At 48.9% G+C, this 19,993-nt stretch overlaps 1 protein-coding gene across 4 annotated transcripts in view; it reads right to left on the minus strand.

The window, feature by feature from the left end:
- The window catches only part of SPEN (spen family transcriptional repressor), a 66,350-nt gene extending 52,017 nt beyond the window's left edge, over positions 1-14,333 (minus strand). For all 4 annotated transcript variants that reach the window (XM_084220370.1, XM_084220371.1, XM_084220369.1 and 1 more), the window contains exon 1: positions 14,203-14,333. In XM_084220370.1, the coding sequence (XP_084076496.1) occupies positions 14,203-14,285 (83 nt within the window). In that variant the 5' untranslated portion in view covers positions 14,286-14,333. The remainder of the gene's footprint in view (positions 1-14,202) is intronic.
- Positions 14,334-19,993: the final 5,660 nt, after the last annotated feature.

A 19,993-nucleotide genomic window follows, 5' to 3' on the forward strand; every position in this document is an offset into this window, starting at 1 on the left:
CTCAGCATGTTTCCCTCGCTCTGCAGCCCTTCCTCCTCCTCAGCTCTTCCTCCCAAACCAGGAGACAGCACAGCCAGGTTGGGAGGCGCAGCCTCTGCCAATGCAGGGCCGGGCTGGTTCCTCCTCCCCAGGAGCGACGTGTCACCCAGGCACAGCCAAAGTCATCCCACACCCTACAGCCTTCCCTACCCCGGGGATCGGCACCTCGACTTTCCAGCTCTAATAAACCATTTCAGCATGGCTGCTCACTCTGAATATTCTTCCTGCACGGTCCCTGCTGCTCCAAGCAGAAGCATTCTAAACAAAGCATGGGCTATGAGAATGCCAGCCAGTAACTGTGCAGTGAGCAAACCTTACTGTTTAGTTGCAATATTCTATAAACTGATTAGGATCTTTATAGGAAGATCTGGACATGATAAGAAGAGGTCAGTTGAAGTGAGGGAGATTTTTTTTAATATAAACCAAATTCCACCCTAAATCGCAGTATCCTCCTATTTCTCTTGCTGTGCTTCTCACAGGTTTGTGAAGACCCTTCATACCCACCATTTTCATCACTGCAGAATTTTGGAGGTCAGCTACATTCCAGCCCAAGAAACTTCACTGCATTTTCATTTAGAAGCTGGTGCCATGCTCCATTCCACTACTAAATGTAACAGACACTGCAAGACCCAGAATAACACAGGAGCTTTTTCTGTGTGTTTCTGCACCACCCATTACAAGCATGATTTGACAAGCTGCTCCGATACAGCAGAACATCCCAGTGTTTTGTATTCACTCGGGTTCCCTTTGACTGCAGTCAGGTATCTTTAGCCATCTGAAAAGCTCGGCTGATTTTGCTGTACCACACTCAAACTCCTTCCTCCTCTGTGATTATATAACCCCAGCAAGCCCCAGCCTGCATTATTCAGTAAAACGCTCGCACAGCTTGAAGCTTTCCTTGGCCAATCACATTCCTCTGGCTTTGTTGTTATTTCATAACAAAATAATGTGTCCTGAAATAATACTTCACCAGATGTTTGTGCCTCTTCTCCTTACTCCTAACGCCAAATCAGTCCAAATACCCCACACTAGGGATACTTCAGCCCTGCACAAAGCAGGTCTGCTCGAGATACAGGAAATCCAGGATGTGCAGCTACTAACCACCATAAAGCAAGATGCCATCACCCTCCATGGGGGTTTTTAGCCAGGCTAATGGATGTCTGTTGAGTCCTTGAACATTAGTTCTAGGGCTTCTGCTATCATGGATGCTCATTTCACAGCCTGAGAGACTTGGCCCACCACAACGGCACGTTCAGCCACTTCCCAGCCATAGAATACACAAAATAACACAGCAAATAGCAGCACCAACCACACTGGGATCTTACCAGCAGCAGGACACCGAGCAACAGGGACAGCTATCCTGCAGAAATCCTGTTTGGAGTTGAGCACCAGCCTCCAGTACCACCAGCTCCCAGCAGGAATCGCACAGTGAGCGTCTCCCGCCCGCACTGCTCACAAAAGGTGTTTAATATTCACCACTGAGAGAGTTCCTGAGCCAGCAACACAAAGGGAACTTGTGTCTCTACACGGGCGTTTGCAAAGATTACGGCACTACAACTGATCTCAACGAGGGCAGTGATACAATAAATGAAATACACAGCAGTTCCAACACACTTATCCTAAGAAAATGACATTCCACCATCTTCCAAGCTTCATATACATTATAGCCACTATAGCCACCTGTTTTACTGCCATAAAATTTATATACACACTTTTTTTTTTTTTAGAAAGGCAATTTCATATGTAGAGTGATATAAGACTGTATTTCACCATCTTCAGACCTGAGCAGTACATGTCTTTGGAATCAAACTGTGCCTCAAGTAATGCAGAGCATTACTCAAAATTTGACAGTATCATCACATGCCTGGCATGGAAGGAGACTTGAGGTCAGAGAGACACAGAAAAATCAAGACATCTAAACAAAAACCACTCAAAATTGCACTGACTGTTTCATAAATACAGTAACTAATGTGCAGCAGACACCAAAGTCAGGGACAGACCATTGAGAAGAGTGCGCACAGGACTGGGATGAAAATCATTCCACTTCATTGAGACATATCTTGATACAAACAAGGAGAATTCCACCATCCTGGAAAACTACACTTAATTTTAAGTCTAACAAATGTGGGGAACTGTCACCTGTTGAGCTACAATCACTTCATTTGGTAGGAATGCCTGGGCCAGCAGCTGCACTCAGGGCAGACCAGGAGCAGTATCTACTATGGACAACTCGGTATCAAGTCCTGGTTGGCTCCCTCACCAATTGTGTCCTTCACACACTCCACAAACCTCCCAGACTGCTTCCTCTCTGCTATGTTTCCAGCAGATATGTGGTAGGTTTAAGTCCCCCACAAGAACAAGAGTGATCATGAGACTTCTCCCAGCTGCTTAGAGCATATTTCATCTATCTCTTTATATGAAACTGGTCTCCTGGCTGGGTGGTTTAGAACAGACTCCTACTGGGATATTTCCCTTGTTAGCCTTCCCACCATTATTTCCCATAAACACTGAACCCTGTCACCACTATCATTAACCTCTAGACAATCCAAACACTTCCTAACACACAGGGCTACCCCACCACCTCTCCTTCCTTGCCAATTCCTTTTGAAGAAGTCATAGCCATTTACTGCAGAACTCCAGAAGCGTCAGCCATCCCCACCATGATTCCATAATGGCAACTCATACCATCATCTCCTGCTGTGCAATGGTTTCCAGCTCCTCCTGTTTCTCACCTGTGCTGGGGGCACTGGTGCAGATCAGTTGCCGTGTCTGTAAAGATAAGACACAGCGAGTGGCTGGGACAGCACTCCAGACCATCACAAGTAGGAAAGCTCATCCATGACTGATAAATCCAGGAGATGTGCAGCTTTGAAATCCTTCACCTTCCCAGTGCCAAGCAAAATAAAAGCTCCTTATATCACAAGAAGCTCTGGTTTTCGAGCCACACCACGAACAGCCCTTGTGACAGCAATGATTCAGAAACATGCCCTAATTACCAAGCTCCCATCATTTTCTAGATTACAATATGAGATGCTTTAAAACCTGTTTAGAGTGATCTTTATTGGCTCTGTGACCTTTGGGGGGAGAAAAACAACGTTCTTCAGGGCATTCTCTGCAGCTCTTCTTCTAGTAATAAAGATCTTCAGGGAAATGTCAAAATCCAGGAACAGAAACAATCACCCAGGTTACAGAGCTCAGCCAGACAATCCTGGGATGAATCCTGAGCACAACTCTCATACTTCTATACTCCTGCCCCAACACCCAAAGCACTCAAACCCGGACCCCCCTGGACTTTGCAGCTCCCTCTGGCCCCCAGCAGCATTCAATGGGAAATCTCCCAACTCCTGACTACAAACGGGGGTTTTGTTAATGAGATACAGCACGTGTTCCTGCCACGCACAGAAAACAGCCAGGGCTTTGTCTGCACTCGTAATCCCTCCCTAAGAGATGACAAAGTAGGAAATTAAAAAGCTAGCACAGGCACATTCACTGATACTCCTGATACTTCTGGTATTTAGGAGCAAAACGCTCAACAGATCAGACAGTCCGGAGATAATGCCATGCTGGAACAAGTGCTCGCCTCTTTCTTTATAGCTCAGCCAAATGCTCCATTTTAAGACCCCAAGTAAGAGTGATTCCTAATGAAGACATTTTATTTATGTCTTTACTGCAAAGTGACCTTTTGGATACTGCTAAAGTATTAATATACAAATGATATTATTATGTACCATAGAGGGAAGAAACAGAATATTTAAACCTGTTTTTTCATAGCTCCCACTTTCAGTAGCAAGGATTTCAACCAAGAGTCAACACACCAAGAAATTTTGCTGCAACCCCCACAACAGCCAGTTCTGCAATACATCAGCTGTTGCAGCCAACACACATCAGGTCACATCTGAATATAGGCGCATCCATTCCTTAAAACACAGACCAGTTCCACTGCAAAACCCCCAGGACACGGAACAGCCCCAAGGAGCAGTCCCAGCAACCTTTCAAACCAGGGCGAAGAGGAGGGCGGGGGAGCCAAACCCATGCTTTGGACATGGGGATTACACGAAGCTGGATGAATAAAAATGCCTCTCAGCACTCCATGCAACATCTCACTGGGCTACATTTAATATCCTCCCCACCCCAGTCAGCAGTTCTGCTGCCGGCAGTGCAGGAGAACCCAGCATTGCATCAGCCCAGCCAGAGCTCCACCGCGCTGGAGAGAAGGGCTTGACACAACATCAGCCACTTACAGCTGCCAGGGTAACCAGACGAGGCACAACCACCTCAGCCAGCCAGGACAGAGAAAGTCTCTTACTAAGGCACTTTTCCCCATTGTTTCTTTGGAACAATCAAGGAAAAGCACAGAAGCACCCATAGCTTATTGGTATATATATTATTAAAAAAAAAAAAAAAATCAAAGCAGCTTTGTGAGCAGAACTAATGAAGACTCATTTCTTACGGATGCATGTCTTGAGGTCGAATTCTCTGGCGTCCAATAACTGCCAGTTCCCACTGCAGCTTTTCCCACGGTCAGGAACACCTCTCTCCCATGTGGATTCTTTAATGTCTAATAAGGGCTGTGCTCTCACTGCAGCTTTTCTCTCCATGGGGTCGCTAATCAGGTCTCTCTCCTCTATTAAAACCGCTTGTTTTCACAAAACTCAAAGGAACGTCATGTCTCTGAGACTGAATATCCCCTTCGCCCTCAGGTTTAGCTGATACTGGCAAATGGGTTCAAAATTGATTAGGGAAGATATATATACACATGGCAGGAATACTTCAGTCTTGCTCTCCAAGCAGATCAGAATAAATATCACCATTTGCAGAAGCACAGAAAGGTTACAGAAATATGTAGGAACTCTGCATGTTCAGCTGTGTTGTCTCAAGCACGAAGAGCTGTGATTCTTTATCCCCAACCTACACAGATGCGTACCGTCACGTTCCTACACGCCAGACACAGAGCCGCCGAATTCCATCTCCAGGGCATTTTTTTTCTTCCAGCTTAAAGCATAATCTGCAGATTTGCTTCAAAAACACCAGTGGTGATAGCCTACGTTCAACACTTTCTGCAGGGGAATTGCTCAAGCCTGTTCTTTTGCGTGACTGATTTTAGGATTTGTTTGGATTTGATGTTAAGAATGCGCTGCACTGCAACTGTAGGGGAATCTCTTGATTAATCGAGTTTTTTTCATTCTTACATGAAAGGGTAATTCCCCATCTCACTTTTGCTTCTCCAAGCTCTGCTTTGCATGTATTCAGCAGCAGATGGAGGAAAATGCAGAGTCACAACATTATGGTCTCCCTGCCATGCTGCAGAGCACTTGAGATGTGGATCATCTTGAAGTTTGGAAGTCTTGGTCCCACTGGTACAGACTTCTCCAGCAACAGACATTTACAACCTCTTCTCCAAGGTTTTGTATCCTTTCCAGAAAATTATACTTCAGAAGGAAAAAAATGTTTATCTGTCTGCAGTCCCTGAGACCACCTCAAGTGATGGAACTCTTCTCCCCCCTCAAACTTCAACTGTGTTTGAACTAGTGACTGGCATCAGTTCAGCCCACAGGTTTGACAACTTGAAATTCATTTCTGACAGAAATCAGCCATGGATCCAAGGACACTCAGTCAAATCCCCAATCACAAAAGCTCACCAATGCTAAGAGGTTATGATCTTGAATTAGGGAGGAAATCCAGCCAGTTCCCAGCCAGTCCAGCCACTCCCGCTCTGCCACACCAGCCAGTCACCAAACACAGATGGGCAAATGTTATTTCGTTGCTTCATGACTCACCGCTTCCATCGCCCTGGAGAAAGTGCTTGTCCCTGTGACTAAACCAACTGGCAGCAGAGTCCTTGGCGTGAGCCAGGTGTCAGCCCAAGGAAAATAATATTCCCCACTGACAAGCACCCGGCAAGAGCCTGGCACACACTCGGGTGTGTTTTGTCTGCAGTGACTACCTGCGCTCCAGGCACTTTCTCCACAGGCAAGAGCCTGGTACTTTCCAGAGCTGAGCTCCTGAACCAGCCAGACTTTAATGGCTTTCCTTCTAGTGCAACTCAAACTCGAGGTTTTGCAAAGCTGAGCTGGAAGCTTGAGTTTCATCGCAACAACAGGCGAGGTTTCACACCTCGGCTTTATGAGCTGACTTAAAGGAGGCCTCCCCACACCAAAGACTTGAGCAGAGCTGTATCTGGAGGTGAACACGTACTACCTGACCAAGAGGGCTCCTCCTAGGATTCAAGGATTCACCAATACAACTGCTGGGAAAACTGGTCCCTCATGTTATGCTGTTTCAGTGATGTACTTCACCTTTGAGCTGCAAAATCAGACTGACACAAGCCAGGCAAGAGCATTAACTGCAGCCAACCCAGGGGCTGTAAACTCTGAAAGGATGCAGACAATGAGATGCTTCCTGAGCTCAACTCTGCCAAAAATGGTGTATCTCACCATACCCACAACCAGTGTTATCATTTACAACATCAATCTTGAAGCCACTTCTATTTTTTAAATGTGGCAAAGATTCTCTGCTACTAATTCTTCCAATAAGTTTTTTCAGAGTTAAGAAAAAGACCAAAGGTTTACTGAGACTTTGACTACAAGGCAGTGACTGTGCTGGCCATTGGCTGTCTGGATACATATCCAGCTGCCTTCCTAAGAGCAGCATCTCACAGACCCCATGAAACTAAATCAGATGTTGATTACATATACAAGGGAGATACTCATCCACCCTGAGCTTTTATTCCCCTCACAGTAAGAATGCTAATGAGGCCGGAAGACTTCTTTCCCTTCCAAAGATGACTTCTTTAAACATACAACTTGGCAATTTATTTTTCTTATTTTGCCCTATTAACTATTACAGGTCACCCACAGCTGCCACAGAGAGCCTAAAGAGGGACATTTAAAGGAGCCTCTGTGATCTCTTTGGCAGCCATCACTGTTAATGAGGACAGGAGGTATTCACCCGGCAGCAGGAGCAGATGGACCGCGGCGCGGAGCTTTGTGCCGTGCGGAAGCTGTGAACACCTCAGCGAAGACACAGGGAAAGCTGTGACAGGAACACCAGGTTATTCTCAATGAATTTCATGGAGAGCAAACACAACCAGGTCAGTTTTCTTCCTGGAGAAAAACTGTAGGTGATTCGCTACTTGCTTAAATAAAATCATTTCCAGTCTGGCTGCTCTTTGTGTTGAGCTGAAAGATGGTTTCAAATCCAGTTCTGACTGGGTACCTGACCACCTTCGTGACAGAAACGTGGTCTGAACACAGCTCTCATTTCCTACCACACTGGGAATAATAAAATACATGGAAGCTCCTCCATTTGAACAGAGGGGCAGCCAAGAGGAACACACACAGGTCAGAACTACCTCACCAGCAGTATCCAACAGACAGCCCTGAAGATCATCCATTCACCCTCCTTCCAGAGATATCTGGATTTCTCTGGCTTCTCAGTGGAGAGATGAGAGCACTCTCAGGGCATTCTGATCAGATGAGGAAGCTCACGCACCAGAAAGCTCACAAAGTGTGCTTACACAAAAAAAGCCCTTTCAGTTTTAAGTTGTTGAGCCTGATTAAAAAGGGGAAGAGAAAGGAAGCTAAAAACACTCCCTCTTGTTCTTAAAGATGTCCGAGCCTCTAACCAGAACACCGCTGTTTCGAAAGACTGCTGCTCTCCTCCCACCATCAGTTTGTCTGAGCAGAAAACTGATGTTCCTTTCACATCCAAACTCTGCTCCTTCTCACCCAAGTCACCCCCAACATCTGCACCTTGCACAAGGCAAAGACACACAAACTCTAATCCAGAGCCAGCCACACGCCAACAGCTACAAAACACATTTCCAAAAAATCCATCCCAGGAAGGACGTTGTTTCTACCAAATTCAAAGGTGCTGCCTTCAATCTTTCCTGCTGACAGACCAGGCTGCAGCAGGCTCTGGGATGTATCTGGTGTATTTATAAAAAGCCTGGAACAATGTTTGTTCTTTTACTGAAGGATGTTATCTTCACACTGCAGGATTTTACAGATTGCAGGAGACGATTACAGCAGGTTAAACAGTAACTACTGAAATGCACAAACCAAAGCACTTGCTGTGTTTTACTCATGGTCCAGGAGCCTTCATCACCTCTGAATGTGCTGCTGCAGAACAGTGGTGAAGATGGGTTTCAGGAGATCTGAGCTGCCATTACTCCCCAGGCAATAAGGTGAAACCTCCAAAGAACTGCATGTGTACAATCACCAGGTGAGAAACACTGTTGACTTCTAGTCTGGGCGATGAAAAAAGCAACTTCTGTCTGATTTTCATTAACTGTCCAAGGAATCTTCAGAACACCACAAAAACTTGAGAAAAGGAAAGCAGCAAGGCTGGTTGTATGCTGTGAATTTCCATCCTCAGGCTCCTGTTCCTCCCACAAGATTCCTAAATCCGCATGCCAAAGATGCAGCTAAACTCAGAATCTTATTATGGAGAGCAATCATTTTTCTAGTTTATTCCTCAATTCATTGTTTAGGAATGTTTGTCCTTGCAGTCTTTGGTTTCAGGGCGTTCTCAGACCTCAGCAAGTTCAATGATCTTAATAAAAAACACAAGTGAAATATCTCACTGGTTCTTATTTTTGGTAGCTACAAATCCAGAGTGTATCCAACCCACTGGCAGCTCCACAACTCACACCCAACTGCAACTCTCCCGAAACCTCCAGCAGCCTAAAAGCAGCCAAGAGGAGTAACCCTCAGTTCTGCCCCTTTGCAGACATCCTCAGAGAACAGTTTTGGTGTTGTTATTTCCCAGGTGCCTTTTCACACTTCACATGCAAAAGGGCATCTCCTCCCTTTCCTCGCAACCCAACAACAGCGTGAAACCACCACAACAGCAAGACAAGCTGCAGTTGTGACAAATCAGCTCACAAAAACAAAGCTCCTGAGGAGCCCCAGGTCCACCCTGACTCATCACCCCATTCAGTATCTGCCTTCCACTCATTTGGATATTTACTTCCTTTTTTATGGAAAGCCAGTGAGTGCCTCCTTGCCCTCAGTGAAGACAAGGACCTAATTTTGGACACACCTTAAGACGTCAATAAGGTCATCTGCCAGGGAACTTGGCATGACTTTCTGGCCTATGAAAAGCAAGGAGGAATAAAAAACCAGTAAACAAGCCTATCACAAAATGAATTTAAGCCTTTATTCATCTCCTGTTTTGACCTGATGAATGGATTTAATACCTTTGTATGCCTCACTGGACTGGTAAGTTCTCAACATGGGAATCTGTTTTCTTGTACTCTGCAGGGATTATTTTACTGTTGTACCAAACAAATTTACAGTAAGGGCAAGAAATACCAAAAGCCAACATGGTTCTTGGACAGCTCAGCAACAACAGAAGCTGCTGATACAAATAATCACAACTAAACACAGCCTGGACCTTTGAAGAAACTTCAGAGAAGAAACAATGCCAGCCAGGCTCAGCAGATGACAGAATTTTGTGACCAAGTGTCATCAACTTATCTTTCTACCACGGCTCAGCATATAAAACCACTTAATAGAAGCTTAGTCCAAATCTACACTCTTTGTGGCTTTTCATTAAGTTTCTTTGAAATAATTACCCAGTCTTGGCCAGTGTGGCGTCAACCAGCTGCCACCTCAAGTGCAGGCACAGAACAGAATCCAGGGCAGCCGTGGATCTCAGCCTGCTCAGGAGCCACCCTCTGGACTCAGCCTGGGGGAACCAGGAGGCAGCTGCAGGCAGACACTGCTGGGCAACAAGCCGGACTGCCACCGAGGTGGTGCCTGTGCTGCTTTAGGGCACCTGGGATCAGTACCAGGAACAGAATTATTAAAGATCTGAAGGCACCAGAGCCAGTGCCACCATCACCCCAATGAGCCACCTGACTGACCAATGAGCCCACACTCCGTGCGAGGCTGACACCCACTGGAACCCACCAAAAGAACTTGCCTCAGGTACTCCCCTTCTGAGTCTGGGCAATTATTTTAATCCCCTGCCCAGTCTGCCAACCAAACATCCTACTATGGTCTCTGGATTACATTACTGGAAGTGTTTGTAAAACCAGCACCAAGTAGTTCTGGTGCTGCCCATTACTCCAGACATCACTCCAGTAAAACACAGGTGTAAACTGTACCCTCCCCTCCTTCACAGCTCCAGGCTGGAAAAGGCAGTACCTCATCTGTGAAAATGCCTAAAGTGATACAGAGTGATGAAACAGGAATAGTTATGTGGCCTTACTTCTGTGTTTTCCTACAATAAAAGTACACCTGGATAAAGATCTGTATGGGCTGAGCTGAGTTAGGATAACCATCCCAAGTGATATCCAAGGACTTACTGATCAGTGATCACCAAAAAAAGCCAGGGAACACATTTAAGAGCTTTACTAGAAAACCAGGAGCACTGTTTCTTCTGACTCAAGCCAGTTCGTGTGGAAAGGCACTGCAAGACCTGCCAGTGTCTGACAAGAGGAGTTTTTCCTCCAAGTGTTCAACCCCAGCAGTGGCTGTCACCATTCTCCCCAGGTCACAGCCTGCACCAGAGCTACCAAAATTCCTCTACACCACCTCAGTCCACAGCAGTGACACAGAGCAGAAGGCACAAATTTCACCCTCCCAGGCCAAAATAACACTCCAAGCCATCAAGACAAAACATTTACTCACAAACTGGCCAAATATTCTCTAGGAATTACTGAAAACAGACACTCACGGTCAGGGCAGGTTTTTTGCAGTTATGTTTAAAATGCCAACTGCTTCTCCAGGAGCAATCCAAAGCATCTCCTGCGAGACAGACACCGAAACACAGTGAAGCCAAACAAAGCCCATTTCCCACCCCAAAAAAACCCTTAAATTATTTATTTTCTCCAAGATTGCCCTGATCTGCAGTGTATTCTATTGATTTTCAAGGAGCACCTTTGTTTCCTGAAATCCAGGGTTTCTCTTGGACTTGGTTGCCACTGTGAATGTCTTAATTCTCCCCCAGCACAGGAGATTGCACACAACAGTCACATGGTCCATCATTAAGAGGCTTTTACTCCTCTTTGCCCTTTAAAACACCAGTAAAGGGACAAAACCATGCTCTTTCAGATAACTGGAAGAAAACACAGGGAGGAAAAAAAATATGGAAGGGCAGCACTTGTGTTGGGGACAACTGTTACTATATTTAGTCGCCTTGTTCTGCAAGCTGCTGAGCATCTGTTTCAGTGATGGTGAACGACGGGTTTTTTCCAGCATTAATTAGGTGAACCCAAACCACTGCTCCCACCACTTCCCCAAGCTCACATCTCCCAGATCATAACTTGGATTTGCTACTTATTTCACCTGAACAGTGGATCTCCAATCCTGGCACCGGCTGCGTTTCTATTTCAGGGTGCCTTAATAGCTCAGCTGAAAGGAAATACAGAGCATTGGTTTTTGAAAGGGGAGTATTTGGGTAAGAAACTGAAAGACAATTTCAATGTATTTAAATGCATGGAGAATCTCTCGTTTGCAATCCCCTTTAATACCAAGGAAACAGATTTTTAAAAGGGCTTCTGAGGAAAAAAACAGCACTGCTCATGTAAGCCAGTGCTTCTTGAGACCAGCTTCAGTATTCTCTAATTTGAGAGAAGAATTCACAGCAGGGAGTGTTATTTCCATTCACCTCAGTAAACTAAACAAACCAATCAGGAGCATTTGGGGAAAAAGAATAAAAACATGTATTTCTTCGAAATTCTTAATTCATCTCTTTATAGAATCCCTTGTGAGGCTGCAAATCCCAGCAAGGTTCCCACAGTAGATGGTAACGTGAAGTGGGGGAGGAGAAGCAGCAAACCCTCCATACTCCTGCCGAGCTCTAAGTTTTAGGAGTTTTCCCTGAATTTTTGCTTCTTTGGAAACAAGATGGTTGTTTCTCAAACAGGGACCGCACAACAGCCCAGCCAACGGGCTTCCATCTGGGAAGGACAGCATTTCCCAAGCCCAGTGGAAAAACAAACACTCGGGTGAGCTGCTCGGAGGCTGCGGGGGTAAGGCGATTCCCGTTCGCAGCCCAGTCGAGGTTTTCGGCGGTTTTGCCCCAAACCTCGCCCCGCTCCCAGGGCTCCCATGGCTCAGCCTCCCCGCACGCGCTTCGCCCTATTCCCAGGCTGGGGGATGGGTGGGAACCGGGCTCTGCCAAGCCCCGCTCCCTCCGAAAAGACTTTCTCTCCCGACTACAGCGTTCTTTCCAAGGAGGGAGCCTTCCCCTTGCCACCTCCACGGCCGGGTAGCCGCTTCCCTTCCCTCTGGAGAAACCCACCGCGCCGTGCAAGCTTTGTGCAGCGCCTGTCCCTTCCCCCAGGCGAGCACGGGCATACAAAGGAAGCCTTGCTCCATTGTCCACCTACAGCACCTACACACCGAGCCTCGGAGCCGGCTCCCCGCTCACCCCCTCGCCCCTTTTCCAGCCACAAATATTCCAGTGGGTACATCCCACTAGCATTCGGAGGCGGCGTGTCATTCCCTCCCCCTGCTTTAGTACCTGCAGCCAAAGGGCTGAAGCGTGTTTTAACTGTTTACTGCCGTGAGATCAGCCTCATCCAAACACACAAATCCTTGGCAAAAATCACTTCGGAAAAACAGGGAGAAATGCCTGGCTACAAAGCTCCTTCCCAAACCTCCAATCGCAATTTGCGGAGGTAAAAACAACCAAAAAAAGGTAATTAATTCAGCGCCTGCCATTTTTCCCATCCATCTCCAAGCAACAGTACCATGGCAACTTTTTCCCTCCTTTAATACATTCTATAAAAGGAGGAGGACTGGACAAAATAAAACCGAGGAATGTCAGATTTGCACTGTGGAGCGCCTATTCCCTCAGCTAGTTATGGCTGGAATTAACCAAATAACTCTAGAGCGAGCCTTTTCCCCCCCAAACCTGGCTTTGTAAACAGCACCGGGTCACGTAACCTGGACTTGAGGGACACGACAAGCCACCCTGAATACACATCCACCATCCCGCGCCTTCACCAAGCGCCGACTTCTTGGTTCAGGGGGATAATAAAGGTGAAAAAAGGTGAAGCTTGATTAAAACAGGGCAATTTCCGAGCGATGAGAATGCAGAGATAGGGGCTGGCTGCTGCAGCAGCTGAGGCCAGGAGGATGGAGGGGGATGTCAGACCCCCAGTCCTTCCACAACAGACGACCAGAAACCAGGGAAGAAGCGCTGGGACCTTCCTTTCTCCCCCTCGGTGTCACCGCATCTATTTTTCCCATGGTGACTCATTATTAAGGACGCTCCGTCATTTTTCCAGCACAGGAAGATTAAAGGAAGCTTCAAAATCCATTTTTTTCTGCTGCTGGTGGGATTAAAGCAAAGCGCCTGGAGGGGCCATGAGCTGAGCAGGGCTTGTTACTCTTTTTCTTCCTTAAAACCAGCTTCCAGCGCAGGGTGCATCAACTTGAGAGCATTTCCACAGGAAAAAGGTGTTGCAAAGGCGGTGGGGAAGAAGTCTCTTCCTCCTCCTCCTCGCAGGGAAAGACGGAGGGAGGAGGAAAAAAAACCCAACCATGCAAACAGCTACTACTTCCTTATGAGCGGGATTAACCTATGCAATTAAAAAAAAAAAAAAAAACACTAGGAAAAAAACAACCCAGCACGATATAAGGAGTCCAGAGTGCTTCCCGCGTGCAGGATCCCGTGTTTTCTCCGTGGGTTTGTGTGATTTTTTTTTTTCCCCCAGAGTCACGTTTTCGCAGCTGCAGGCGCTTCGGTTCCCACAGCTCGCTGCACCTCGGGGGGCATCCTCCACGGCTCCAGGTGGGAGGGAAACGCAGTGAAATAGGCGAAAATAAATAGAAAAAAAGTCCGAGCGTTGAATATTTTAGGGAAAAAAAAAAAAAAACCAAAAACGGAATGGAAAACAAGTCGGCCAGGCTCAGCGCTGCCTCCCGACATCCTCGGCATGGGAGCCGCTCCGTGCCGACCTCCGAGCCCCACTCGCTGCTGCTCCGTCGTTTCGGGTCCATTTTTAGCCATTTTTGTATTTCCCCGCTCCGGCCGCGCCGCCGATCCCGCCATGGCGCGGGTTATTTACAGCGCTGTTTTCCTCCTCCTCTCCACGGGAACCGCCGTCCCCGCGCACTCCTCCCCCCCTTTCCCACGTTTTTCCCCTCGTTTTTCCCCACACCGCGGGTCGGGCCGGACGGGGCCCCGTCGCCGCTCCCCACTCACCGCTTGAAATGCTCGATGATCTTCTCCTCGCGCACGTTCTCCGGCAGGTTGCCCACCCAGAGGTGCCTGGTTTCCCGGACCATGCTGCGCGGCGCGGGGCGAGCCCGCCGCCCGTGCCCCGGCTCCCGGCCGCCGCCTGCCCCCGCGCCGCGCCGCCGGCCGCCGCTCGCCGCCCGCCGCCGCCTCCGCCTCGCCCTCCGCCCCTTCCGCCGCGGGGCCCGGCCGCCCTCAGCGCCACCGGCCGCCGGACCGCACCATCCCCGCCGGGGGGGCCCCCTGCCCGCCGGGCCGGCTGCCGGGCGCCGGGCTCGCTCTCCGCCGCGGCTGCGCTCCCTCGCCGGCTCCCCCCGCCGCGCCGCCCGCTCGCTCGCTCCCGCTGCCTCCTCCTGCTCCTCCTCCGGCAGCGGCAGCGCGGCGCCCCCGCCGCCGCCTCCTCCTCCTTCCCCCCCGCGCTCCCGCTGCTCCGCCGGCCCGGCCGCGCTCGCTCGCTCGCCCCCCCTCCCCTTCCCTTTTCCCTTCCCTTGCCCGCGCCTCGCGCAGCGCCACACGGGGGCCCCCGCGCAGGCGCACTGCGCCCCGGGGCGCGCGCCGCGGGGTTGGCGGGGGGGCGGGGCGAGAGCGCGCACCGCCCCGCGCGGGGGGGGGGGTGAGCGGGACTGCGCGTGCGCGGAGCGGGCGGGGGCAGTGGGGGTATGAGAAACGGGGGGACGGGAGAATTGGGGTGGGGGGTGAGAAACGGAGGGACGGGAGAATTGGGGTGGGGGGTGAGAAACGGAGGGACGGGAGAATTGGTGTGGGGGGTGAGAAACGGGGGGACGGGAGAATTGGGGTGGGGGGGTGAGAAACGGAGGGACGGGAGAATTGGGGTGGGGGGTGTGAGAGAATTGGGGGGACGGGAGAATTGGGGTGGGGGGTGTGAGAGAATTGGGGGGACGGGAGAATTGGGGTGGGGGGTGAGAAACGGGGGGACGGGAGTGTGAGAGAATTGGGGAGACGGGAGAATTGGGGTGGGGGGTGAGAAACGGGGGGACGGGAGAATTGGGGTGGGGGGTGAGAAACGGGGGGACGGGAGAATTGGGGTGGGGGGTGTGAGAGAATTGGGGGGATGAGAGAATTGGGGTGGGGGTGCGGGAAACAGGGATGAGAGAATTAGGATTGTGAAACAGTGGGAGAATCAGACACAATGGGGGGTTGTAAAACAGGGGGCTCTGAGATTCTTATTGGGGGCTGTGAGGATCATTACAGGGGTTTTGAAAATTGTAATGGGGCTGTGAGAGATGTAACAGGCTCTGCAAGAATTGTAGTGAGGGGCTGTGAGAAATGTTTGGGGGCTCTGGGAGTCGTGATGGGGCTGTGAGAAAAGGGGCTGGGAGAGTTGGAACGGGGAGCTGTGAGAGACAGAACGGGTTGCACTGCAAGGGCAAGATCCTGCTGGCACAGCTCAAAGGGGCTTCACCCAGCCAGGGGGCCCTGCTGACCCCCAAACCTACAGCTCCCCCTAATCCCATAAGGATTCCAAAATCCTGGGGCACAAGCTACCTACCTTCATCCCCAGGTGAGTACACACCCAGCCGTGGCCACTGGGCAGACAGGTAAAAAGTTAATTGAGGTGATGGCAGAGACAGCCCCATGGTGTCCTGGCTCTGGTGTCTAATGGCTCCAAAGGCCAGAGCAGCAGGAATCCCGGTGTGGCTGTAGGGGGATCCCCAAACCCCCTTGGCTGCTCCACATGCTCCCCTGCACTGACGCAGGGACAAGGTGTCACCCTGAGACACTCCCTCCACCAAAGCAGGGTGTCCTGAGTTGTACTTCCTCCAACAGAAGGGAGACCAGGCTGCCCTGAAAACCACACAGGAGAGACTCCCACTGTGGGAAGGATTCACCTCCCGCTCCCCCACAGGGACTTGCACAGCTCCTTAATTAACAGGAGGTGAAGAAATTGCCCGTTGCCAGTATCACCCATCTCTAGTTGCCTGACATGTCACACCCCAACTCTGCAACGTACAACTAGACATTTTTTAACCCACAAGATCTTCGTTTCCACCAAAATATGCCACTGCACTGATAAGACACCTATTTCTATGACCCAAAATGAAAATTAGATCCCATTGTGAGACCATGAGCAGCTTGAGGTCAGGATAAAACACACCCACAGCCAGGAGTGTTGGTGTTTAAAGCCTTCGCTGCTTTCACCACAGAGCAAACCTGTATTTCATTATTTTCCATGGCCAAAGTCTGCTGATGACGTTTTGGTATTGATCAAAGCCATGTTTTATTTGTCAGAGCTGCCTCTTGCCACCCAGTCCAGCCGGACACCGTAACCTTCCGGCAACAAGTCCACCTTGCTACTGGTCAAAGTCACCGAGCTGTAGTGGCTTAACAAACATGCAAATCTCCTGATTTAATCACATCTCTGACGCACATGGACTCGATCTGTGGTGGCCCCGAGCCTTATCCCCGACTCCAGGGACTGCAAGCCCATCCTTTGACAGCCCCGTGCCTCAGTTTCCCCAGTGATGATGGGCTCTGCCAAACTGGGATCTACTGATTAATTAAAAGCCCCAACAACTCCTTGCACGCAAACCATCTATTATTCAAAACGTGTGATGGAGCCACGTGCACACAAGAAAATGCGCTGCCAACACGCTCCACCGGCGCTTCCAGTGTGGAACTGGGCTCAGCTCTCCATTTTTTTACCTGATGGGAAGCCCAAGGAGCAGTTTGTACATATCTCTACCTTTAAGAGGCTCTCCATTTCAGAGAGTCCAAACCAAAACTGCCAAAAAATCAAACAGCTTTTCCATGACAAATTCTCCCTCTCTGATGGAGTACACTTGCTGCAACTGCAATCCCAACTGTTCTTTCTCCCTGCTGGGGTGGCATGTCCAAGGGACACAAGGAAACCACACCAGGTCCTTCCAGAGAATCTCACACGCAGTCGCTGCTGTCACCCGGCCATCTCACGGGACATGCAGGGGCTGGGAGCTGTCACAAACAAAGCCATCTACTCTGTTGACAGGAGAGGGTTGAGACGAGTGCCAGGAGGGTTCCATTTACACAACAGCCAGCTGGAAGAGCAGCACAAAGCTCGGGTGGTGACACAAAACAAAGCTCTGGACCATGGTGATACTCTTCAAATGCTTTGCAGGGAAGCTCTTCCTAGTTGCAACCACACCAGCCATGCAGCTGTAACCAGATCCCCCCAGCTCAGTCGAAGATTTTAAAGAACACAGACCCACAGACACAGAGCAGGTATAACCCTCCCCTCAGCAGGCCAGAGGGGCTGTGATGAAAGACCAACACCATCTTTGTCTCTGCAGAACAGACACACATTTGTGCCAGCCCAGTGTCCTGCCATGAGCAACAGCGTGAGGAGCACCCAGGGGTGAGACATGGCTGCACTGCCCTGTGTGCTGCCCTTCCCTGGGGCCAAACAGCTGAGGACAAGGGGAGTTAAGCTGCTCTCTCCATGACCCTAGGCCTTTGGGATACACACTGCAAGGAACAATTTAAATTACTCCTGGGAGGGTGTAGCTGAGAGCCCGGCTATCTCCGGACAACTCTGCCAGCCCCACAGTTAAAACATTTGGATGTTTCTTATCAGTGCTTGGAGAGGATTAAAGTGCCAGGCCATTTATTAGTGAGGGAGCAGGTTATAAACCCATCTCAGCTTGAACACCACGTTCATGTCAGGAAAAGCAAGGCAAGAACAGGACAGATCAAAAGAGAGCCATTAAAGGCGTGAGAAAATGGGGCTGCCATATAAGGAGCTAATAAAGTTAGCAGCTCTCCAGTTTGAAGGAAAAAAAAAAGGCAGGAGAAGCGGAAAACATCCTTGGGGTCCACACAACAGCCTCTCTTTGAGGAGGAAAAAACAATAAATAGAAGTGGGCAGACACAATGCTTCAAAAGGCAGGTTTATCCATTTTGAACACGGCGCCCTTCCCGAGCGGCAGAGCTGCCACGCATCGCTGAGACTGCTCACCAAACGCTTGAAAAAGTAAAGATTAGATACTGAACAAGGACAGCAACCAGGACTCTGTTGGCTCAGACTGTAACTGCCGACCCTCAGGTCTGGCTCAGCAACATCTCTGTGTGGTGTGCTGGGACGGGGGGACACTGCACCTCTCCCTGGCTACATCAGCTGGGATTCAAGGGGGTTTGAGCAGGAATGTGAGAGTTCTCCCCACCACCAGTGCACAGCCAGTTCCTTTACTTTCTGTAAAAAAGCAGGAGGTTTCAAAGCAAAGAGCCCCAAGAAACACTCACTTCCTTTGTTTGAGCCAGCCAGCTCCAGCCACCATCTTGTCAGGATATTTACATGTCTTCCTTGCTCATTGATAGAATTTATTAAAAGAACACTATGACAGCTGAATATCAAATTCCCAGCTAGGCTTTTATCTCCTTTTTGAGCCAGCCTGAATTATTGGCCTAATTTTATAGTTTACCCATTCTGCTTTATGCTCATTTTCTTCAAGAAAGAATTGATGCTGTTTGATTTTTAGGCCCATTTGTTGCCAAGACTGAGGCTATGGGCTTAGGGGCTGAAAACACTTGGAGCACAGACCCAGGTTCTGGAGCCTTAGCAACACAAAGCACAGGATTTATATTAATAAAGCTCTTGATTTTGGTTCTTTTTGAGGGTTAGTGCTCCAAATCTTCCTGATGAGACAACTCTGTGCAGAAAACTCCCTTCATGTTTTTGAAATGCAACATTTAGTAATTTATTTTCTGATGCTCTTCCCTGTGGTGTTCTTATCCACGGCGCCAGGGATGGGAGCTACCACAAAATGCCACCATTTTAGCCAGTGGCTTAGCACCAGCCACACCCCTGGACTTCAGTTGACATTGAACCCCCTTTTATCTCTGTAGAAAAGCACATTTCTCTTTTTAAAATTCCCTCTACAAAGAACCAGAGGTTTCTTCAGCAGCAGAACCCAGTGTGATGGTTAAGCCACGCAATCAAAACCTACATGCCAACACAGGACTGCATAGGAGTTTACTCTTGCTTATGGTGTGGTAGATACATTAGAAAGAACATCCCGTTTTTTATCCTGTTGTTGGGAAAAAGAAATCACAGGAATATCACAGTGCCAGCTTCTGCCCTGCTTCCCCTTGCCCCCAAAGTCCTATGCAACCACGTGCCAGAGAGCTCTGTCTGCTCACCTCACAAGGGTTCTCCCCAAACACAGGGCTTTCATCATTAGACAGGACTATGGCCATCCAGGCTGCAAAAGATCATATTTTAAGGGAAAACCAAAGAAAACAAATGTAAAAAAGACAGCTCTATGTGATTTGATACCCAAACAGGACAACCACAAATGATATAAATCCCCTAGGACTGGTTAGATCACCGAATCCTATACTTTGCCATTTTTAACACCAAATTGTTGTATTAACTCTACATCCAAATGTGATTTTTACCTGTGTGCAATGCCCAGAAAGAAAAAAAAAATCTCAGAAATTACACTGGAGATGTTACAGGACAAGGCTTTAACACAATCCCCACAGTCCAAACCTGCAAGCTACAGGCTGCTCTTCCCACATTCCATATTGGATTGAGCAGCACAGCCAGCACAAAATAAACTCCGAGCTACCACCATCTGAGCTTTGGTTTCATCAAACACCATTTTGATACCACAGCAACGTGAGGGTGTTTAAATGAAGAGGAGTGACCCCATGTCTGTGGAGTTACCACTCCTTCACTCCAGAGAAAGCACAAAGAGAAATATTTGTGCATCAACACCTGCTGCACTCTAAAGTCTCTCCTCCAACACGGCATGGGAGAAGT

Source organism: Fringilla coelebs (assembly GCF_963513975.1).
Source record: "Fringilla coelebs genome assembly, chromosome: 22".
NCBI lineage: Eukaryota > Metazoa > Chordata > Aves > Passeriformes > Fringillidae > Fringilla > Fringilla coelebs.